Source organism: Salvia splendens, chromosome 8 (genome assembly GCF_004379255.2).
Source record: "Salvia splendens isolate huo1 chromosome 8, SspV2, whole genome shotgun sequence".
NCBI classification, from domain to species: Eukaryota; Viridiplantae; Streptophyta; class Magnoliopsida; order Lamiales; family Lamiaceae; genus Salvia; species Salvia splendens.
The window spans coordinates 24792096-24816653 of record NC_056039.1 but is presented as its reverse complement, the minus strand read 5'-3'; the positions used below and the strand labels follow the sequence as shown (position 1 = coordinate 24816653).

The 24558-nt window shown below is 38.3% G+C and overlaps 2 protein-coding genes across 2 annotated transcripts; one reads left to right on the top strand and one right to left on the bottom strand.

Moving 5' to 3' along the window:
- Positions 1 to 8087: 8087 nt before the first annotated feature.
- Positions 8088 to 13264, top strand: LOC121745497 (nuclear transport factor 2-like). Its single transcript, XM_042139432.1, has 9 exons — positions 8088 to 8245; positions 8363 to 8497; positions 9622 to 9928; positions 10350 to 10645; positions 11400 to 11571; positions 11787 to 11908; positions 11984 to 12049; positions 12531 to 12609; positions 12768 to 13264. Exons 1-9 carry the CDS (start codon positions 8207 to 8209, stop codon positions 12818 to 12820), a joined length of 1269 nt encoding a protein of 422 aa, XP_041995366.1. The 5' UTR covers positions 8088 to 8206; the 3' UTR covers positions 12821 to 13264.
- Positions 13265 to 13397: 133 nt separating this feature from the next.
- Positions 13398 to 17599, bottom strand: LOC121745496 (MDIS1-interacting receptor like kinase 1-like). Its single transcript, XM_042139431.1, has 2 exons — positions 14649 to 17599; positions 13398 to 14364 (listed from the first exon to the last, which is right to left on the bottom strand). The coding sequence occupies exons 1-2, from the start codon at positions 17263 to 17265 to the stop codon at positions 13994 to 13996; spliced, it is 2988 nt and encodes a 995-aa protein (XP_041995365.1). The 5' UTR covers positions 17266 to 17599; the 3' UTR covers positions 13398 to 13993.
- Positions 17600 to 24558: the final 6959 nt, after the last annotated feature.

Here is a 24558-nt window from a genome sequence, read left to right as displayed (position 1 = left end):
TATGGCAAGGTACTTGACTAAGAATCACCTATGTAAGTGCGAAGTGTGGTCGCTTCATAAAACGCACTTATGAATCCAAAGTGGTGTCCAAGACCGCAATGGACACAAAACGTGAGAACGGATGAGGTTGAGGTGTTTAAGCGTTAACACCATTGTCTCGGTGCACGCCGTGGGGGATTAGTTCAAAGCATCGCGCTACTAAGCTGCCTGTGTATCCGATGGTGTCGACTATGGATGGTTCAAAGCCAACAACTACATATCCTTATGCTTTTATACCTCTCGAGGGTTGAGCTTGTGTCTGCATGCATATGCATTTGGCTATTTCCACTCATGTGGGGGATTGTAGAAATCATGGAATAAATATGCCCGCTCAATGGATTTTGACCAAATAATAAATGTGACGAGACATCTAATTTTGTGAAATTAAATGATATAGCGTCGATCTACATTTTACGTAGATAAATGTAGTATATTCACTTTCTCAAATCCGATTTCCGGTGAGTGAGAGGTCCTTGCAGCTCGCGCTCGGTTACTTATTTATTATTCATGCCACATCCTTGGACAACGATAGCCTAATCGCGCTCATCGCTTTTCTGTCCAGCAGCTCCCACTCCTCCTGTTCCATCTTTTCGGGTTTGGTTTTTAAAGGCTTCTAGAGATCTTTACCGTACAGGTAATCCTGCATCTTCCAAAATCTGAAATCAGATCCGTCGAACTTCTCTACAGCAATTTTCTCGTTGATCCCCATCGTGATTTCTGCCTCTTAAACCCTAGGCTCTGATACCAGTTGTTGGGAAATAAACACATGCAATCACGAATATGAAAGAGAATGAACACAAGAAATTGTTTACCCAGTTCGATACAATGTGTATCTACGTCTGGGGGCGATGCCAAGCCAGGGATTTCACTATATAATTTCAGAATAAGCATAATTTAACAATGAGGGAGCACCTCTATTTATAAGCAACTAGAGAGCCCTAATTCTAGTCAAATTAGGAAACATATATCACAAGGAAAAAATACTTCAAGGAAACAAATACTAAACATGGTAGGAGATAAATTAGGCTCCATAATTAACAATACATATTTATCTTCTCATGCGCTTCCTAATCCCCCTATTCATGAACCATAAAAAATAGTTGACACATCAACAGTTGATGGTGGTACTAGTCGAAAACGAGCAGTAGAAGATTCGACAGAAAAGCCTCCCCTAGCTCCTAAAAAGAAGAAGCGTAGCGTAGCCCATGTCGGTATCATTGCGGAAAAAAAGTAGAGAAATTAAAGAATGGCAGTGAACAAATAACTGGGATATGCAATTACTGCAAGGCTGAAATACCATGTTCGGGTGGAAGTACAAGTGGGTTTATAAATCATTTAGTGAAGAGATGCACATTATCTCCACTGTATGAGAATCATGGTCATGAGAAAGGTCAAACGGTGTTGATGAATGAGACCATGGGACAAGGAAATCAATTGGTTGCACACAATTTTAATCAGAAAAAGGTGTGAAATGAAGGTAACTGAATATGTGTGATCATTGATGACGTGTCTTTCCTGGCCGTTGAAGGGAAGGGATTTGTTGTTCTCCCGCATGAACTAGAACTAAGATTTTGAATTCCTGATCGAAAGAAAGTTGCAGGTATGGTTGATGATTTGTACTTAGAGCATAAGAAGGAATTTAAGAATGTGATTAGGAGACAAAGAGTGAGCATTACTGCAGATAATTGGACATTGATCCAAAATATAAACTATTCCCTCCGTCCCACAATAATTGTCACTCTTATTGTGGGCACGAGTTTTAAGAAATGTAAAGAAAAGTTGGTAGGAAAAGTTAGTTGAATGTGGGACGCACTTTTTATATTGGTTTTATTATAAAATGAGTAAAGTGAATTAGTGAAATGTGGACCTACTTACCATATAAGACAAAAATAAAGTGTGGCAATTATTATGGGACGGACCGAAATGGAAAAGAGTGACAATTATTGTGGAACGGAGGGAGTATATGTTTATCACTGCGCATTTTCTAGATAGTGATTGGAAGTTGCATAAAAGAATAATTAACTTCACAAAAATCACTAGTCATGTAAGGGAGGAAATAAGCAAGGTGATTAAGTTTTGCTTAAGAGAGTAAGGGATAGAAAAAATATTCTCGATTGTAGTTGACAATGCATCTTCTAATGATAGTGCAATTGACTATTTGAAAAAGAGAATGAGAATTGAAACAATATTGCTTTTTGATGGAAAGTATTTACATTTGAGATGCGCATGTTATATACTTAACTTAATTGTAAAGGATAGATTGAAAAAGCTCAATTCTTCAATTAAGGCTATCAGGAATGCAGATGTCTTCCTACATTCATCCCCTTCTAGATTGAACAAATTTAGGGAGTTTGTTGTACTCGCCAAGTTTTCAAGTACATCAACAGTACCCATGGATGTGAAAACTAGGTGGAATTCAACCTATAAGATGCTTGATGTTGCATTGAAGTTTAGAAGGGTGTTTGAGAGGATGTATGAAGAATGACACCCTTTTGCAGCATACTTCCATGACAAAGATGACAATAGTAGTAAAAGAATGAGGCCTCCACTTAAAGATGATTGGGATAATGCATGTGCATTTGTATATTTTCTCGGGAATTTTTATATTGCGACTTTAGAGTTAAGTACATCAAAAACCCCTACATCTCATTTGATTGCAGTTTCAATGTTTGCTATACAAATTGAGATTGAGAAAAAGTGCAGTGATTATTCAGATCCGATTCTGTCAGATATTGCAAAAGCAATGAAGGTGAAGTTTGAAAAATATTTGGGGGATTGGAATAAGATGAATGATAAGGATTTTTGATTGATTAGATCCATGTAATTACCCAAGATTATGCCCAAAGTGTAGATCTAATAACAAAACACAAAAACAAGCAAAGATAGATTGGACCTAGCAAAAAAAACTAGATACAAAATAGAGAAACATGGTAGATAAGAAATGAAAGCATGTGTATAAGATGAGACATTAGAATTACAACCATAGGACCTTGACCAAAAAGATGGAAACAACCCTAGGCAACTTTCATCAACTCTAATCACCCATTGGCTCCACTACTCAATGGATACACTATCATTGATGCATACATCTACTTGAATCAATCTAAAGAAAGAAACAACCAACCTTCAATGAAGGAATTGGATACGATCCTCAAAGAGGAAAAACTCACAAAGGAGATATCTTAATTCATCAATCAACCAACTAGAAAAATGAGAAAAATGTCCTATTTAGGCCATCCACTACGCTGTCTCTATACCGTCCCTTAAACTACTATTTGAGGGCCCCACTGTACCTTTTTACTCCATCACTTCCGTCCCTTAACCGTCCCTTAAATCGTCCCTTAAATTACTATTCATTCAATTTCATTTTTTAATTTTATTTCCAACCCAATTCAATTAAAACAAACACACTTCATTAAAAAACACACAACATAAAAAATTACAACTTAAAATTTAAAAAAATAAAAAAATACACAATTAAAATCCTAAAAAATTAAACGTTGCATAATTTAAAATATAAATTTAAAGAAAATAAAAAAACTATTTCGCCGGCGAATCATCCCCCGAAGGCGGTGGAGGTGCAATAGGAGGCGGAAGGCCAAGTTGTCCTACCATATACACAATTCCGTTCCACCAGGCTTGGTATTGGGCGGGAGAGAAGCGGGAAGTGTCCGCCATTGTGGCGGTCATGTACATGGCCATAAGGGAGTTCGAGCCTCCCCCGAGCCTGATCCCGAGGCCGCCTGGCTTGATTCGCCTCAGCCCTTCCTCGCTCTAGCCGCTTTCGCCGCCTTCGTCCCTTGCGGCCGACGGTGCCCACAGCTGGATCCCCCCTCATCACCGGCCGTACCCGCAAACTCATGCGAGGCAGTCTCTTGTGCGTCGCTGCCCTCACCGGTGTCACCAGACGAGTATTGGCCACTCGTTGTGTGCTTCGAGGTTGAGCCCGAGCTGGAGCGGACACCGCCGGCCCACCGTTCCTCGTCCTTGACGACCTGCCAAACATCAACAAATTTGAATTATTTGTCAGTGTCCTGGTTGTAGACGCGCAAAGCCGCCCTCATAATGTTGGCTCCCGTGGCGCCGCTTTGGTAGTGCGCCGCTTCGGTCGAGTAGATATCGCAGAATATTTTGACCTGTCTGTCGACTCGGTCAAAGTGAGAGCGGAGCATTTTATATGTGCGCTTGCGGGACCCTTTCGGCTTGATCTGGTGGTAGGTCTCGATGACCTTTTCCCAGAAGCACTTCTGGGGTTGTTGATTCCCGACGATGGGATCGTACGAGACGGAAATCAAGGCATTGTACACCGCCATTGTTTCATTGTTGATGTACGGATGTCGGCCTAGATCTTCATCCTCTTCCTCTTCCTCCTCCTCCTCCTCCTCCTCCTCCTCCTCGCCCGCCTGGGCTTCCGCCCTGGAGCTTCCACCGCCTCGGCCTCCTCCACCGCCTCGGCCTACTCCCGGCGTGGGTTCAACGTGAAAATCCTCTCGAATCTGGGATAATCCCTGCGAATACCGCGGGGCGGAGGGACGGGCATATGCATCCATGTCAAAATTGGGTAGTTGGTATCCCCCGGCGTCGCCGAACCCTGGGTGCCCGGCGTCGACGAACCGGAACCACCCAGTGTGTTGTACATGGTCTCCCAATCGCCGAACGCGTTGAGATCCCACCCGCCGGAACCTTCACCGCCGGAGTTGCCGTCGCCGGACATTTTGTGATGAGTTGTTAGATGAAAATTGGATAGGAAATTGAGATGATTTAGGAAGAATAGATGTGTGTTGTGTGTGAAATGAGGATGAATTAGGAGTATTTATAGAGTAAAAAAATTAATTAAAAAATAAAAAAAAAAAAGAAAAAACGGATATAAACGGTAATATTACCGTTTACAAATTTATTTTTTTAATTTTTTTTAAAATTTTGAATTTTTTTTTTAAAAAAGATTTATTGCGTCAGCGCGTGACGACGCCTACTCGCGGGTCGGCGAGTGGGCGTCACGCATGGCGCAAGGGCGCGCCACGTGCCATGGCACGTGGCGACACAGCCCGTCTCTTGTCTCGCAGGGACGGGTCGCGGGACGTGATCGTGACGGGCGCGGGACGGGCCGGTGTGCCGCAACGCGTCGCGCGAGCGTTCTGTCTCTCCGCGACTGAATGCGGGACGGTGGCGCGCCGCATAGTGGATGGCCTTATAGTTTAGGCCAAAATTCCAAGAAAATGCCCACAAAATCTAGCCTCTGCGTGAGCCACCCGCCCGGGTGGCCTAGCCGTCCAAGAGTCACCCGCCCAGGTGGACGTCGCTGCCTCAACAGTGCCTTCGGGTGATCACCCGCCCGGGTGGCCTAGCCATCCAAGAGCCACCTGCCGGGTGGACTCAACTGACTCAATTATGCCTTCGGGTGGAGTCAAACTAAACATTGGATTTACCTCAGATATGGACCTTTTTATTGGCATTTCCAATAAATTGAACATGCCATAAGTTTGAGATAATAAGCCTTGGGTGTAAAGGTGTTTTTCATAAGTTCACATAACTCCTTCCAAGAGCCCGCTTCTCCTACTTTATCCATTCTTCTTCCCCTCATCTTGTCATTTCACCATGTATTCGCGTATCTGTGAAATTCGACAATTGCTATCTTCACTTTGTCTCTATTGGAGTAATTATGGAGAGAGAAAACCTTGTCTACTTGAGACTCCCACTCTAAGTAGGCTTAAGATTAAACTTGTCATGAAACTCAGGGAAAGTGTACTTGATAGACTTGTCGGGATCATCATACCTAGCCCTCAGCAACTTCTCATAATGTCTACCCTACCCATACCTATCATTCCATCCAGTCCCCATGGTTCTCCAGTCCCCTATTCTCATTTCGTTCATTCACCCCATTCCTATTACTATAACATCATCATTCACGACCATCGCATCCCCCATAGTCATGTCACTCAGTTCTCCACCTCCTCATTGTTTCCCGCAAAGACATGATGACGATATGAGTCACTTGTTGGAGTGACGACTTTATGGTCGCGTTTCTTTCAAAGCGACGATCTCCTTGTGGAGACCGTTTTGTTTGTCTTGCGTGGCTGCTTGGTTTTCCTTTATCTCCTTCAAGTCTCCGAATAAGTCATTTCGTTTAGCATGCATTGACATTTGGTTCTCCTTTAGCTCTCTCCTCAAGTCTCCAACTAGGGCACTTTGGGTGGCATGCATTGACAATTGGCTCTCCTTAAATTCCTTCCTCATGTCCGCCATCATGTTAGACACCATGCTTGCCAAGTCATCTCCGGGCATAAGATTACTTGTACCCACACACCTATCAACTCCTTAAGGATGTGTATCCCCCATCATATTGGATCTAGTATAATGAGGCATCAATAGTACCTACAAATAATAACAAACACTACGATCTAGTCCTAGGAGTTAGCAAAAACACCACACTCACACACACAAGAATGTACGATATAAAGAAGTGATTTCTCCACCATTGGTGATTCCCACCCCTCCCAGAATAGGGGTGAGCATTCAGATTTCGGTTCAACTTTTTGCCCAAATCAAACCGAACCCGAATAACCGAATTTAGGCCAAAATTGAACCGAACGAAACCGAAAAATCAAAAAAACTAAAACAAAAAAATTGAATAAAATCATTCAAAGTTACAACTAACAAAGTACAAACCATAACATAACATGATTATAGGGTTATACTAAAATGACAACCCAAATTAAAATGATTATCTACCACCAATTAAGACCCTTAGATTTAGGAGCAGATACAACCTTAGCTTGCCACGTGGTAGGTTTGCTTCCCTATGTATCGCAGATTGCTTGATTATATGTGATTTCGTATTGTCTTGGAACTATATGCCGAGTTGTTTGTCTATGTATCACAAATTGCTTGCTTATGTATCATATATTGCTTGCTTAGGTAGGTTGTCATTTGAACTATGGTATCGCCATAGTGCTATGATTTTGTATCGTTGTTGCTTGAAATCTTATGTGGAGTTGCTTCCTTATGTATCGCAGATTGCTTACCTATGTATGCGATGCATGCTGCGTTGTTGTCACGTTGGCACTTTAAGAGTGGTGACACCCTAACGCACCCCTATAAGCATATTCATGATCCATCAACCAACAAAAACAAATATTCAGTCCACATTCCACAATAACAAATGTCAACCAAAATGAAGTTACGGGGGTACTCTTTTTCCCACTGGGTTTTATCTCTTGGAGGTTTTAACGAGGCCCTACCCCTACCTCCATTGGGGTAACGTGGACGATAGCAACGAGTACAAGCACATAGTGATGGAAGGAAGTACCGCAGCATTTCGAGTAGACGACACCGTCAAGACTCTAACCGATGTGAAGTTACTTGTTTGATCTTACATGTGTACTGTTATGTATGTTCTATAGATTGTAATACCGACTTTATGGGTACCTTTTCCCTTGAGTCTACTCCCACCCCCATCGGCCTACTTAGCTTCGGCTCTTAGGCATGTATCCCTCGGGTATGCCCGTGTCTTGCTTGTACTTTACTTTTCGTGTTTATATTCCATTCATTGATTCATAAAAAAAATGTCAACCAAAATGAACTAATGAAGTTTTATGATAGTTACTAAATCCACAACATATTATAGCAAAATAAATCCAATGTAAGTATTCAATAGTTTCATCATATTATAGTAAATCCAAAATGAAGTCCCATGACAAGTCTTCAATATCTTCTAAATTTCAACAAATAATGGAGATTGATTAATTTGTTGAATCTTGAATAGACATCAATGCAATACCTACACACAAAAGAATTTTATGAGTACTATAAATGAAATAATCAATAATAATAACCTTGAATGCATCAAATATTATAGTTTTAAATAGAGATATTGGTTTCTAAGACAATAAACTTTGGCCAAATTTTAATATTTTACACAAATTTGTCTAAACTACCACAAAGAAAAATTTTAAAAAAAAAAACAAAAAACAAAATACTTCGAGAAATAGAAATAAAAATAAAAATGTACATATAAAAGAATTTATCGTCACTTTTCCGAAAAGCCGTTCTCCTACAGACAGAAGCAGCGGGATAAATTCCTTTTATTTATTCAAATAAACGCTAGCACCTCTAATCGTAAAACCTCGATCTAGGGTTTAGCATCGCCGTCGGCCGATTCAATCGGAGAATGGTGAACCAGTACTCAGCTCAGGTTACTGCATCGCAGGTACTTCCAACTTTCGCTTTTCGAATTTCTTTTTGCATGCTTCGCGAGTAATTGTGACTTCGTCTCTTCACTTTTTTTTAGCCTTTTGATTTAATCGCTTTTTCCGGAATTCCTCAGGTCGGTTCGTACTTCGTTCAGCAGTACTATCAGGTGTTTCAGCACCAGCGGGAGTGTGTGCACCAGTTTTACAATGATTCGAGCTCCATGATGCGAGTTGATGGAGAAATCAGCGAGTCTGCTTCTGATGTGATGGTATGCGCCGTTTTTACGCCACGCAAGATCTCAATCTATTTTGCGAGCGATTAAATCTGCTTAATTGTTTATTAGCTACAAAAGTAATTTTTCTCCTTTCCGTTATACATTTCTATCATGATACTGTGATGTGGATCTCATTCCATAAGATCATTGATTTTTTATTTCGAAGCATCAGGCTGAAACAGATCCAGTGGTTCTTCATTCTTATGTGCTTCTTCGCTGTGGCTTAAGCCGCTTGGTGCAATTTGTTATGTGAAAAGCAATTGAACGTTTTCTCTGCCCTATTTTTAAGTTTCTTCTATTTTGAGAGAAAAAAAAACATTTTCACTCTTTGCTGTTGACTATTTGTTTCACTCTTTTTAATATTTATGCTTTGGATTTGTCTCTTGGAGCTAGGGCTGCAAATTCGGTTGTCGGGTTTTGGGTTTACCCGATCCCGACCCAATGCTCGTCGGATCCAAAACCCTAAATTACGTGTTTGGGTAATTGGTGCGAGAGATTTTTGGGTTTCGGGTACCCGACTATGGGCTTGTGCTTATAAGTGTGTTTTATCTAGGGTGCACGAAGAATTGTTTCGTTCTGTTTTATTGGGTAACGATAGAAGCTTGTATTTTTTTCATGTTCAAATGTAATTAATCAGTACATAATCATAACAAATACTAGTAATATAAAAAAAAACTTAACCTCTTTATTTGAATATTATCGAGTGTCTGTTGTTAGTATATATGTTTGGTCAATACTATCATACAATTGAGAAAATTAAAGCACTAATTAATATTGAAGTTTGCTCCACAAGTATTTTGTTAATTTTCATAAGTATTATACTCATCACAATTTAGCTTATATAACAAAAAAAATGAAAAAAAATTAATTAAGGTTATACTGTTACATGATTAGTCGGGTTTGGGCGCCCACATCTGGTATTAGGGTACCCGGATCATATGCGGGTCGGGTATCAGGTGGTATATTTTGGAGTTTTTGGGTTCGGCTACCCTTTTTATTCGTGTCACTACCCGAATTTGCAGCCCTAGCTGGAGCTTTTCTGGATGTCAATCAATGATTACATGATCTGTGTCTAGTTTATTAATTACTAATGCAAAAGTGTGTCTCTCTTCCTGCAGACAATTCATGAAGTGCTTATGTCTCTTAATTTTTCTGGAATTGAGATAAAGACAATAAAGTCACTTGAATCATGGAATGGAGGTGTTCTTGTAGTTGTTACTGGCTCTGTGAAGTCAAGAGACTTCAATTACTGGAGAAAGTTTGTGCAGACTTTTTTCCTTGCTCCTCAAGAGAAAGGTTACTTTGTTTTGAATGATATGTTCCATTTTGCCGATGATGAGGTGACGCACCAACCTTCAGCTCCAGTACAGGAACATCATGTTGATTATCACCCAACTATTTCATCTCATCTTCCTGACCCACCTGGTATAATTGACTGCACATGGTCTTTTAATTTTTTAAATATCATCCTTATCACTAAGTGGCACAAGCAGAGGTTCTTTTGTTTGTTAAATTTGTATAGTTGGTGTTCGAACTGAAACTCAATACATTATTTGAATTAGATGCAGATGCATGTTCAATTTTAGCCTAGACTAATGCTACATTGGCCCAAAGATTGATGTTCACATGTACTCGCAGTTCTCTCCCTGAAGTAGGTGTTAGATTTGATACATGACGTAAAAGTCTTAATTCTGAAAATCAGTAAGCTTTTTAAATCAGTTACTCCATGTGGTCTTGTTTCTCATTACATTGATTATACAGTATATGGAAACTTCTGGACTTCATGATGAGAAAGTCTAGATGTGTTATCAATAGTCTGATACAATGTGTTCAACAACTACAACAGTTTCTGATTATGCATTGGAGGAGGAGATAGGCGATTACGGCAACTCTGTTCATGTTGAAGGAGTTGAGCCAGCTCTAGAGTACAGTTACGAGGAGCATCTTCGACAGGATACTGCTCAAGAACTGGAGCCAGAGCTGGAGCAGGGGCCAGAGCTTGAAGTTGACAGACTTGAAGAGGAATCTCATTTTGAAGAAACACGTCATGTTCTTCAAAATCCACTAACTACTGTGCAAGAACCTCAGCTTTCTGTGGAGGATCCTATTGGAGAACCAGAGAAACTCACCTATGCTTCTATAGTACGTTCTGTTGTTGCTTAGATACATCTAAATCATAGTCAAATGCTATATTTAAGCCATCTTAAATTTCCTTAGCATCAACGGTCCAAGAATGTGACTGAGTTGTCCTACCTGATAGAAACTTGGACACAAATCTTTAATGTGAAATTGCTACACGTTTATTGACCACGAAAACTAGGCATTAGTCGAGCATTGAGTAAGATCAGCTTACACTTGGTTTATGTGGCTGTGTTCCACACTTACTGTTCCTGCGTGTCTAATAAGAACAACTTTACAATTGTACACTTGAGCACTTTTTGTATCTCAGTCAGGTGACACTAATCTTTGCTTATTTTAAGCTTATAAATTTGATACTCCATCCTTCCCATTCAAGATGACCACCTTTCCTTTTTTTTTGTCCCAATCAAGATGGTCACTTCCAATTTTGGAAATAATCTCCTCTCTCCCCTCTCCTCATTAAAATATTCAACTACCTTTTTTTCTCTCTACTTTATTCTACCTAAAACACTTCCTAAAATCCCGTGCCACTCGAGAATGTGGCCATCTTGAGTGGGACGGAGGGAGTATATGTCAATCTTCTTCACCTTCTGGCGGTTTTCTCATTTTTCGAATTGAGGCTTAACATATACATCCATTTACAGTGTAATTATTTTTTCTAGTAAATGTTCTTGTTCAAAATTTTCCTGCTTCCATCTTTTAATTCAGTTTCTTGTATTAACTCTTTCTAATTGTTGACCATTATTTGGATTATAAGTTACGGGTTAAAGGAAGAGCTCAACCACCATCAATTTTGCAACCAGCTTACACACCAAGACCACCTGTTGCAGACTGGAACCATATTTCACAGCCTGTGGTGCAGCAGCGAATCTCAACTCCTCCTTCATCTGGTGTGGACGTAACAGAAGAATCCTTACCGGTACAAGAAGGTCAGAGCTGGAAATTTCGTTTTATTAGCGCTAATAAAACCATACGTACATACCAAAAGCCTAAATATCTAAACTAGGAGGTGCATTGATGGATGATCGACCAGGCAATATGGCTTATAATATTTGCTAAAAAAAATTCATTATGAATGTTTGGACTGTTTATCTTTTGAATTGATTCCCTAGCTCATCCAATTTGATGTCATTTACTTTGTCAGAAGAACCAAAATCTGTATATGTCAGAAATTTGCCATCTTCAGTAACAAGTCTTGATCTTCAGCAAGAGTTTGAGAATTTTGGGAGAATCAAGCATGATGGAATCTTCTTGAGGAACCGCATGGTATTCTTCCTTTCCTATAATATTGTATTTAACTTAATTTAGTTGTGGAATCCCTGAAGATATCTTGGTGTACAGGATACTGGTGTGTGCTATGCGTTTGTTGAGTTTGAAGATATTCAGAGTGTTCGAAATGCTCTCAAGGTATATAATTTATTACTTTTGAATTTTGAAGAAGAATAATAGAACAAACTCATTCATCCAGTATATGGCGATCAAGGTGCAAATTTTTTCAATCATGCAATTTGAGGGCATTTTAGCAAGCGCCCCCCTACTTAGCAATCAGTGTTTGACAAATTAGATTTTTTAAGCTATATATATGGGGAACGTGGGGCTTAAAGAAGTACCAAAGGCATGTAGACTGTTACCATGCTATAACTGTCATTATTACTGTTAGGAGGTGTTTTGCTTTTGGATGTGTTTGAAATTTAATTTGGTTAAAATTTGCAACTTCAAATAAAAATATAATCTGTTTCTGGTTGTAGCATAACTTTATTATGCTGGTATCCTTACATGAGCCTGACTTTTCTGTAACCTAATAAAAAAATAGAAATGTGGTTAACACTCTGTTTCCGATTAGTTTGAATTAACTGTGTATCTTGTCTTTTGAAATTATTTTTGGCAGGCTTCTCCTATTCAATTGGGTGGAAGGAAAGTATATGTTGAGGAGAGAAGACCAAACAGTGGCGCTGCTCGTGGTGGAAGTATACATCTCTCCCTGCTACTTTTAACTACAAAGTTGATATGCCCCTAATTGCTTTTATTTTATAATCGTGTTCCCAGTCTTTCCTTCTTCCTCCATTTTCCCTCTTCAACTTGTCCCTTGCTGACACTATTCCTGGATTAAAATTTTCTTATTCAGGGAGCGGGCTACGAGGAAGAGGTGGGCGTGGGGGAAGGAGTTCTGGTAGGTGAGCAAAGTGCCACCGATATTAAAAGAGAAGAGTTGGAACTGGTGGCTCCGGTGCACATGATGTAGCAGTGATTGTGTGTTGACATGACTTCCAGTTTTATTGCTGAAGCAAATGCTTCCTTTTGGTTGGTGTCCTGTTTTTTTCAAGTGAACTTATTTTAAGAGATCTATGAGTGGCCTTCGGGTTCAAATTTTCTCATATTTATGGGTTTGTTTTCGTCCCTTGGTTGCTTTTCATCTTCCAATTTTGGGCGGGTGTGTGTCCATTTTGTACCAGTAATGAGAAATATTGATCGAGATGATCTAATCAGTGCCAGAGTAAGAAAATGTTCCCCGGTGTAGGAATTGAGACGGATGCACCGGTGCGCCTTAGGTACGTTTTTATCAGTATTTGTAAGTTACCTGAAAGCTCCAAGTTTTCTATCTACCTCATCTTTTTCGTTATATTTAACATGAAAACCAGTGGTAATAGTTCACACACAAATTGATTGCTCCATTATATGCGCTTGCTACCATTTCCCATCTTATCTCCTCCAATTGATATGCTATTTCGTAGAGGCATTTAAAATAGTAATATATTCCTTTTGTCCAATTAAAAGTAAAATGTTTTTTTTTTGTTTTTCCATTAAAAATGAAATGTTTTCTAAAATAGAAATAATAGTGTCTTTACTTTTTCTCTCTTTTCATTAACTCATTAAATAACATTACATATAAAATCACATTTGTGGAAATCACATGTTTCATATTTATTGGATGGAGGGAGTAGAATTTTAACTGACAACTGACTTTCTTTATAAATTACTATAGTAAAATCTATAGGTCATCGTGTACATAAATCTTATCATTATTTTAATCAATAATTTGAAAATTAATTTAAACAAATCAATTCACCGAAGATAAAAAAAAAAGCAGCGAAAATCGAATGAAGAGAAGATGAAATATACTTTGTTCCAAAATTGCATTTGGAATTTGCATTTATCCAATTTTGTAGTAAGTTTTTTAAAAGCCTCAATTTCGGGAGGCTAATTCCTATTTTGAGAAAAACATACATGATTCTTGTCATTGTCATTCCCCCCTTCCTTTCCTTCCACCATAAAGATATAGACGAGTAGAATTAAAAAAAATAAAAAATACTAGTACTAAGTGAAAAGGTGAAACAGTACAGTCCAGTCCATCTACAGGTGAGGTGATGTGGTGGTGAAGATTGGATTTTCCTTGTTACCCCCTGAGCTTTTCCTCCGAGGCTTGGCCTCTGCCAGCATGCTCACCACATCTCTCATGGTAGGCCTGTCCTTGGGAAGCTTTGCCGTGCAAAGAAGAGCGATTCGTAGCACTAACATCATCTCCTCTTGAACGTGCTTCGTATTCCCCACGCTCGGATCCAGAGCCTCCTCTAACCTCTGCTTCCCTCTCATCCATCCCACAATATCCACCGCTTCTCCAAACTCCGCCTCTAACGGCCTCTTCCCCGTCACCAGCTCCATCAGAACCACTCCGTAGCTGTACACATCGCTCTTCTCGTCCACTTTCAACGTGCATCCATATTCTAACACACACATGACAAAGTTAGCTTCAATCAGTTATATACTAGAATCTAGAGTGTTAATACCTGACAACTATGTTAACAATCTACGTTATAGTTGTCAACATGTATATCTTTTGTTGACATGTAAGTATAGATGTCAACAGAAAAAGACGTATGTATGTCAAATACATATAGTTGACATACAAATGTCTTCGTGTTGACATATATACGTAAATTGTTGACATAGTTGTCAGTTATCAACTTATCATATCACATAGAATCCGTGATCAAACTAACTAACCAACCTGGGGCGATGTAACCGTACGACCCTGCGACCATGGAGACCGTCTCATTCTTTGCCAAGACCATCTTAGCCAGCCCGAAGTCAGCCACCCTGGCCTCCAGGTGCTCGTCCAGAAGGATGTTGCTCGACTTCACATCGCGGTGGATCAAGGGCGGGCGGCAGTCGTGGTGGAGGTACGCCAGCCCCTGGGCCACCCCAAGCGCCACGTTGTACCTCGCCACCCAATCCACCAGCATCCCCGCCTGCTTCCCGTGCAACGCCTCCCCCAGGCTCCCATTCTTCGCAAACTCGCAGATTATCATCGCGTCGCTGTCGTTGTGGAGGAACCCCACCAGCCTCACGATGTTCCTGTGCCTCAGCCTCGCCAGCACGCTCACCTCCCCGACCACGCCCTCCCCCCCTCCCATCCACAGCTTCTTCACCGCCACCGTCGTGCTCAGCCTCGGTATCTCGGCCCTGTACACCGTCCCCGCCGCCCCCATCCCTACCACATTGCACTCGCGGATGCAGGAGAGGATGTCGCTGCTGTTGAATCCCACCCTCTGGAATGCCATCAGCCTCCAAGGCCATTCCCCACTGCTTCTTTTCTCCTCCTCATCATAAAAACAGTTCCCTTCCCGCCATTTTCGATACGAATACCGAGCTCCCACTCCTGCCATTACCAACAGGAAAAACGTCGAAATTCCAATCATCCATCCTCCGACAATATGCTTTGCACGAACGCCTCGCTCCCTGCTCGCCATGGCGTGCGAGCAGGGAGGGAGCACGCCACCGCAAAGGCCGGGGTTGCCTGCCAGATCGCCAGGGCTGATCGTTCTGAGCATGCCACTGGATGGAACAACGCCCTCGAGCTTGTTGTAGGACAGATTCATCGACTCTAGAGCCGGTGAGTTCCCGAGATTATCGGGGATTCCTCCGGTGAGAGAATTGTTTGATAGATCGAGCACTGATAAGGTAGGCATGGATGCAATCTGGTGCGGGATGGGGCCCGTGAGGCGATTGTTCCGGAGGTTCAGAGTCACCAGCTTCTCGCACGAGGCAATGCTTATGGGAATGTCCCCGGTGAAACCGTTGAAGGAAAGATCCAGGACTGATAATTCATGGCAGTCTTGGAACAGATTCGGGATCTCTCCAAACAAGCTGTTGCGCGACGCGATAAAGCTTTGGAGCGTTGGGATTGCGAGAATGGAAGATTGAACAGGGGATCGGAGTTGGTTTCTGGAGAGATCAATGAAGGAGAGCGAAGAGGAAGCAGAGAGATCGGGCGGAATCAGGCCGATGAGGCTGTTGTTGGCAAGCTCCAGCCTCTGCAGCCTGGCTAGTCTCCCGAAGCCAGCCGGGATGGATCCATTGAAGCGGTTGTTATGCATCCTGACACGAACCAGCGACGCGCACCTGGCCAGAGTGTCGGGGATGGGACCCGAGAATTCGTTGTTGAACAGAATGAGCTTCCTCAGTTTGCCTGCATTGCATAGGGAGGCCGGGATTGGACCCGAGAACATATTAGACGAGAGGTCGAGCCACTCGAGAGGTGCCCTTTCCCCGAGATTTGGTGGAAGAGCACCAGAGAGTGAGTTGTTCCAGAGCTCAAGCACTTGGAGCTGATCCAACCTGGCCATGCCGGGTGGAACAGGGCCGGATAGCTCGTTCCCCATCAGATTCAGCAGCTGCAGATTCTTCAGCTGCGCGATCTCGTCCGGAATCTCTCCTGACAACATGTTCTCAGACATGTCTAGCAACTGAATTCCTCCCAATCTAGCCAGCTCAACTGGAATCTCCCCTTCCAGATTGTTCTGGTACAGGAATGCTGTGGTGAGGTTGATCAACCGCCCGAGTTCCGGTGGAATCGAGCCGCTTAAGTTGGCAATGGCGACGTCTAAATATCTGAGACTAGTCAGATTTCCGAATTCTGGAGGAATTGTGCCATCAAAAGCGTTGTAGCCAAGGATCATGGTTTCGAGCCAGGGCAGCTGTCCTAGCTCGGCTGGTATCATCCCGGTGAGATTATTCCCGGACAGGCCGAGGAACGTCAAGCTCGCCAGCTTCCCGTAGCTTCGAGGAATGGAGCCCTGGAAGAAGTTCCCTCTGAGGTCGAGGCTCACCAGCGACGTGGAATTGCCAATGTCGTCCGGGAGAGGGCCCGAGAAGTTGTTCCCCGAGGCATTCACGGACGCCAGCCTCCGCGCCAGCCCAAGGCCGGGCGGAAATGCGCCAGTGAAGTAGTTCTGGCTCAGGTCGATGGTCTCGAGAGCACTAAGATTGGAGAATGAAATTTGCAATGGCAACGCGAAGTCGTTGCAGCTGAGAGTGAGATGTCGTAAGCCGGTTAGTCCCTGGATTGAGTCAGGGAGATTACCGGAGAGATTCATGTTGGAGAGATTGAGACTCTCAACAATGCCATTGTAGCTGCTGCAACCCACTCCACTCCATCTGCAGTGGGATGAGACGACGTCGTTTTCGGGTAATTTCCAGTCTCTTAGATTATCCAGTGGATCAATGAGAGTAGATTTAATGTCGAGAAGAAGGGATGCTTCATTGTTGGTGGAGAAGGAGGAGATATAGTTAAAAGAGAAGAAGAGAAAGAGTGGTAGCAAGAGCTTGTGTTTTGATTTGATCATGTTGATTTTGATTTTGATTTTGATTTTGATTTGAATCACTTTTTCATCATTTTGTTGCACTTGCTCTATATGAACAAGAGAGTGATCAAATCATTGAATTTCTCATCTTCTTCATCACTTTATGTAACATGGGATTATTTAATTTTTTATTTAGTTTTGTTACAACCTCGTGAGATCTTGGGTTCTGCAACAGGCTGTTAAAAGTGACAAGAAATTTTGGCTTTTCTTCCTACATGAAACATGGAAAGAATGTGTTGTTCTTGCTGTAACTTCTAGTGTTTTTTTGGGGATATTAATTATTGGCAGTCAAACTTGCTGTTTCTTCATTTTATAGTGTAAAGTACAATTAACGTGGACGAATTTACCTAGATTTAGTAACTTTTTCACTGCAAGATTATGACACAATCTAGGTAACTTTTTCACTGCAAGATTATGACACAAAATCAAGTCCAGTAAAGGCATGAAGTTGTGTGTTTAATTTAACTTTCAGTTAGGAGTGGTTTTGTGACATAATTATTATTACTATAATTCATAGGTCAATAATATATGAATGTTGTATTTTAAGTTTAGGATAGAGATAAATATACAGTATATACTAATCATGATTATAGTTAACGAACAGGTTAATTAGAATTTCAATCAAGATTCCATAATTTTGACATGGGATCTTTTAATCAGACTTTGTTAATCAAAATGCTAAGCACTCTCTCCATCTTATCTTATGTTATTCACATTTTTCTTTCTAGGTCTTAAATTTGGGATTGATTTTTTAGTATAATTGAATTAGTATTTTAAGTTCAATGAAAAATCATTTAATAAGAAAGTACTTAATAAACAATAATTTATTAATTAAATATCCTAATTTTTACTTAAAATATAAATAGTGTAAGTAATTTGGGACGAGCCGAAACAGAAAAGTGCAAATAATATGAGACAGACGGAGTATATAATTGCCGTAATGCATAGATGTGTGTGTCTCATATTTTGATGGTAATTAAGGAATGGCAAATGGAACATATGTAAAAATCATTTGTGCAGATGATGCAGCTTCCAAGAATGACAAAGATCCTACTTAAATGCAGACAAGAAGAACAAATTTTCCCCAATAAAAAAGAAGAAATGAAGGTTGGTTATTGATCAAGTTGGAATAAAAGCATAAAATTCCTGAATTTCACATGCAAACATGTGAGAAGAGATTAAAATAAAAAGAGTGGAGTGTCACTAATTTGGCTAACCAAAGTGGGAGAATCATGGATACCATGTGAAATTACATCCCCTCCTCACTATTATTGTTCACTATATGTGTTTGAGAGAGAGAAAGGTTGGAGAATTGAGTCTAATCAATTCTCTCTCTAGTTCTTATGTTTTACTATTACCCTCCATCTTTAAATAATAATCTTCTTTTGTTATAAAATTAGTTTACTTTTATTTTTTAGTAAATATTTATCTCTTGTGAGATGAATTATTTTTATCATTAATAATATTTTAATTTTTTTCTATCTTACTTTAATAATTTTGCATTAAAACTCGTATCATCCTAAAGTTATGATTTAATGGGATGGGACGAAGGGAATATGTCATCTATTGTGACTATCTCATTTATCTACATATTTTATTTGTCAAAAATAGACATTGTTAAATGTTGAGGATGAAAAGGGCTGGGACAAAAATTGACATATGATTACGAAATAACTTCATATGGCAGCCACTAACTTTCGTAGGTTCATATTAATGATCGATGTTTAATCTAGTGGTAATTATTATGACAATAACATTATTTTTGTGAAATCATGATAATAGCATTTACAATGGCAATTAATTAAACACAAATATATAAGGAGGGAGGGTATCATATATGGATGAGGGCTGTTGCACATGCATGGTGGGGCCCTTTTGTTCGTATATTAACACAATGAATGTAATTATATCAAAGCATATAATATTTGGAGGTGATTAAATAAATTATTATTATTATTAATTTATTATTAACGGGGGATTAAATGGCTTTTGTGACCACAGGGAGACTGTGACTATTGGTACACATCAAAAGAGGTCTTGATTTGAAACAAATTCAAAACAATGATTCAACTAAACACACCTATCTGAACTCAGTTTCATTTTCTTAAATTTTGAAGTCGAACGAAAAATAATTACTATCATTTTCTAATAGTAGGAGTAGTAGTTTTCAACCATTTTCATACTAGTATTATGTTATCTCCCTAAATCGATAGCCGGTGCAATATAGATCCTGTGCTTACAGATACTCCAATGAATATAGATTTGAATGCAGTAAAAAAAGAAAATGGTTTAATAAATATTCTCATTTTAAGATGCATAAGTTATATGTCTATGGCGAAGAGTTTTTTAATTTAACAAAAAATTGCTAAAAGTCATATATTTATAGCGATACAATGATCCAACGATAATAAATTGCAAATCTGACAAAATACAACAATAAAGAATGACGAAGGTACATGTACATAACACTATCTATGCATGAATAAAAGAAAAACCGAATAAATCCATCATAGCAAGAGGCAGGGGCAGGCGCAAGAAAAAATATGAATAAGAGCTGTGATTTCTAAACTTTGTTCTAAAGTTATATTTTTGGGGGTTTTAGATCATGTGTAATGAATTTCAAAAATTAATAAAAGAAGAATGTATAAAAAATATTTTTATTAAGGATTTTAGCCCCACCCTAAATTCACATGGGTCCGCCCATGGCAAGAGGACCTCCCACAATCGCACAACATAACCAAATAACAAAAGCGAATCTAAGCCACACCTAAAATCCTCAACAAAGTTTAAATGACTATAAATCGAAAGAATCAAGAGAACATACTTGACAATTGACACCTTGTGTCATTGGATAACTAAATCAAAGCCATAAACTAAGTCGATAGTAGCCAGCAGATGAAGTATTTCACTTCAATGACTTGAACACTTGCAACAAATAACAATTAGCACAGGCCTTCAATCCTCACACTATCAAGGGCCAGCCTTACATTTATTACAACGCAACTAATCTTTTCTAAGTTTAGCTACTTCAAGATTGCACTATTTTCATAATATATAGAAATATGTAGTTGAATATTCTAATGTGTGGATAGAAACACGTTTTATTAAAAGGAGGGAAAAGACGTCTTAATTTTGACAAACTAAAAAAAATCTGACATCTTGAATAGAATGGGAGATGAAATTCATTACTCCATATTGAGATTTTAGAAAAAAAATGATTAAATTTGTTCATCTTTTAGAATTTGAGATTAAATTTACTGACCTTTCGGATTATGAGGTCGAGTTATACGAATTTTTCAGAATGAAGACATTTTTACATTTTTCAGATTATTTTTCTCATAAATAATATGAATTGATTAAATTATTAAAAACGTACATATACATACTTTCTAAAAAAGTGAAAAAATAGGAAAAATATTTCATTGAATAGCTAAAAATGTATAGGATGTGTGAGGCTCCATCTTGTTCAATTATTAATTTTACTTTTTAATTTTAATTACTACTCCATTCGTCCCTGAAAGTTTGTCACACTTCTTTTATGTACTCGTTTTGTAAAAATAATAAATAGTTAGAGTGGAGAGAGTGTAAAGTAAGAGATGAGAGAATAATTTAGTTAAGACTTTTCTCTACATTATTCTCTCTCTTACTTTACCCTCCTTCCACTTTAACTAGGGTTTGCGGCCCTACTAGGACCCGAATTCGATTTAACATGTTTGGCGTAGCCAAGCAGATAGGTAATCATAAAACAAAACGTGGCATGACAACTCATTAAAATATATTCACGTTTTCACATAAAATCACGTTTTGAAAGAAAAGTTCACCTCGTTTGCTTTAACTCTCAAATGAGCTTCCCTCGACTTGGTCTCACTTGACGTGCGACGACGCCCCTTTAGAAACAATAAGTTTACTTAAATTAGACTTAAGAAATTATTTACTTAGCGTACATGCATTCCTAAGCGTGTGATCATCTTTCTTTCTTTTTTTTCTAATTCCATAAAAAAGTCCTTAAGTATTAATTAAAACAAGCGATTTAGTTTAATTGGGAATTTCTAATTCTTGCGAACATTAGTTAAATTCCGGAAATAAATTTTAACGTCGCGAAGTTACGTAGCGGCTATCCATTATTTAATCGACTTCATTAGGGAAACTTATCGACTAAATTAGGCTTTTAGTCATGCTTGTATTTTAATTGGTAGCCCATTCTATGATTTATTTTATCATTAGTCCATCCTTAATTAATTCTCTTAAATATAAAATGGGATTAAATTAGTAAGGTCCAATTAAATTAATTGTTGGTTCAATCCTACCATGACCAATATATAGTATGGTCCAAATGAATTAAAAGTCAAAGTTCCCAAATGAATTAAAATTAGTGGCCCACATGAATTTGATTTGATGGCCCGAAAGAATTAAATCCCGGCCCAGCTAAATATGTGCAGTGGCCCAAATTCTTTTTTTTGTTGAAAAGAAGGAAAGCCCAAGTCAAATTTTAAAAGAAGAGGCCCAATTCACTTATATTCCTATCCGTCGGCCTACTCTTCTTTTCTTTCCAAAAAATGAAATCCCCAAAAACAACTCAAACCCTTAAGGGAATTGATGATATTTGTTTTCATTTTCCAGGTCTGCTTATAGAATGGGTTGGGGTGGTGACGAATTATTTGTGAGGGGCTGTCTGCCCGTGGGCCTAACAGGCCAGGTGTGGATGGCCGAAGCAGTGGGCTCTTTTGAGTTGCGAGGAAGAAGTCCAAAAGTATATTTGTAACTTAAACGATTCTACTCCATAAGCTTACATATATGTAGCAACTTATGAATAACACATTGGTTCTATTTGTTCATAAAGTAGCTCGCTGCTCCTTAATCATGTACTTCATTCATTTGTTAAAGATATTCCTTTATCATGTATACGTCCTTAGACAAATCTTTAAATCATAGTTGTTGGTATATCGATACTTAAATATTAGGTCAAGCATAAGAAGACAGGGTGAACAATCATCTAATTAAGCTCCAAAAGAAAATCTTAGAACGACATGCGTTTACATTTCAATTTCTCCCTATTGGTTTAAAAGATAAGTGGAAAAGGTGGATGTTACAGCTCCGGAGATGGGACACCAAATGAAGAGAAAAAGATAGTTGAATATCCAATTGGAGAGAAAAAGAAAATGGTTAAGTGTATTAATTGGTGAAAGAAAGTTACCAAAAATAGAAATGGATGGAATATCTAATGTTTATTAGTTATATTTTGTTTATTGAAAATCTAATTAACTAACAATCGGATTTTTAGGCTAGCATACAATTTATTTTGGATGTCTCACTTTGTTCATCCAGATCTATACATCTGTATAGGTTTTGATTTATGCAAAACCAGATCTTAATACAAAAACGCATAACAAATTCATACGGAGGACATGTTTAAGTCATGTTAGTGTATTTCTAGGTCATTTTAATAATGGATGACCTAAAATGAACTAAAAATTACATCTAACCTAGATTTTGTAAAATAACCTAAAACTGATTAATCAGAACTTTCGTGTTTTTAGTCAATTATTGACCATTAGTTCTAATCCTAGGCCACTTTGGGTTGCAATTCTAGATTTAGATGCATTTTTGTTTGGATCATTTCTCCATCTATACATAAAATAAATAGAGGTTTGAAGAAAATAACAAGAAAATCATTATGTATTTTTTTTAATAAAATTAAGGAAATGATTTTTGTTTATTTTATAATAATAATTAAGGAGGGTGGAAGTGAAAATATTTTTTAAAATAATAAGAGTATCATTATGGATTTTTTAATAAAATTAGAAGAGTGAAAAGGTTTTATAAACAATATAAAAAAACGTTAATGGAATCCATAATCTTCTTTGAATTTTACAACGAAGGTTTTTTTTATGAATTTAATCTTTTTTTATTTAACATTTATGTAAACCATTTCTAATTTCAATGTACTCACCTTTTTGGCATTCCATTTCTTTTGACTTGTCATTATTTTTAACCACCATTAGCTTAACTATTGTTTAATAGTGCTTGCATTTTAGCATTATTTTGCTTGGTTCGACTCGGCGTCAAGTTCATCGGTCTATACGAGTTTGAGATACGTCTACTTAATAGGAGTATTATCATTTCATCGCCTAAAAGGTTTTAGAAGAAAATGCTTAGTCACCTACCGCCATGCACATTCTAGCTTCATCGCTCATCTGCCACAACTCTTCCAAAACTAGCAAGCCAAATAGAAAACCTAAGTGGTAGTTGTCTATAATAAAGAGGAGGGGATGTAGTGGAAGGAGACAGATGATGTAACAAGAAGGTTGGGTGGAGAAGAGGAGGGGAGGTTTTACATTATTGGATACGCTGTTGAATTGTTATAAACTTGGACATTGTAATTCCAACTATTTGTAAAATTAAATAAGCATAGTGATAAAATCTTTGTAGTGTTATTTAAAAATATTTGTAGCATTATTTAAATTATTGCATTACAATCGGAAAATTAATGTATTTGTAGTATTACTATTTAGTAAATATTGAATGATTTATTTTGAAAGCATTCATTTTTAGTTTATTTTGACTTAAATTGAATTGAGTTGTAGTTTATTTAATTCATATACTTTATTTAAATTGTTGTTGCAATCAAACATTAAACTAAAATGAATGCTTTCAAAATAAACCATTCAGTATTTTCTAAATAACAATACAAATAAATATTAATTTTCCGATTATAATGCAATAATTTAAATAATATTAAAAAATTAACAATTCATTTTTAGATAACATTACAAAGATTTAAATAATTTATTTTGAGATAATATACAAAGATTTATAAATACCATGAAGTTTTTTGGTCCTTAAAAAATCACAATAAAAGTACAAAAATATTCAAAAATTACAAGTTTGGTGCTCTAACTAACTCACTCAAATCAAGCTAATGGACAAATATACTCCTCACGGGCTGAAAGAGAGAATAGTAATAACCAGGACTGAATTTGGAATTTTTTACTGAAAATGTGATTTTATAAATATTAGGTACCAAAAATGTGTAAAATCCTATTTTCTGGGTATTAGTTTTTCAGTTCACTTTTTGAAAAAACAATAAAAAGCAAGAAAACAAAATTTTACAATACGAAAAATTAAATTAATTTTCTACCCTTTACTAGATTAGGTGTATTTTTTGTGAATTGATAATTTGTAAACTTATGAACTTTGAACGTTTATTTATTGCAATTTAAATCGAAAGTCCGAGAAATGAAAAAAGAAAAACATAGACGGTGTCATTCCAAAGGG

Bases quoted from the DNA above. Each gene is read 5' to 3' on its own strand.
- LOC121745497 (XM_042139432.1), top strand. From the start codon at position 8,207: ATGGTGAACCAGTACTCAGCTCAGGTTACTGCATCGCAG. The intron at 11,572-11,786 runs GTCAGAGCTGGA...TTACTTTGTCAG, and splicing joins ATCCTTACCGGTACAAGAAG to AAGAACCAAAATCTGTATAT. The intron at 12,050-12,530 runs GTATATAATTTA...TATTTTTGGCAG, and splicing joins GTGTTCGAAATGCTCTCAAG to GCTTCTCCTATTCAATTGGG.
- LOC121745496 (XM_042139431.1), bottom strand. From the start codon at position 17,265: ATGATCAAATCAAAACACAAGCTCTTGCTACCACTCTTTCTCTTCTTC. The intron at 14,365-14,648 runs GTTGGTTAGTTA...TGTGTGTGTTAG, and splicing joins GTACGGTTACATCGCCCCAG to AATATGGATGCACGTTGAAA.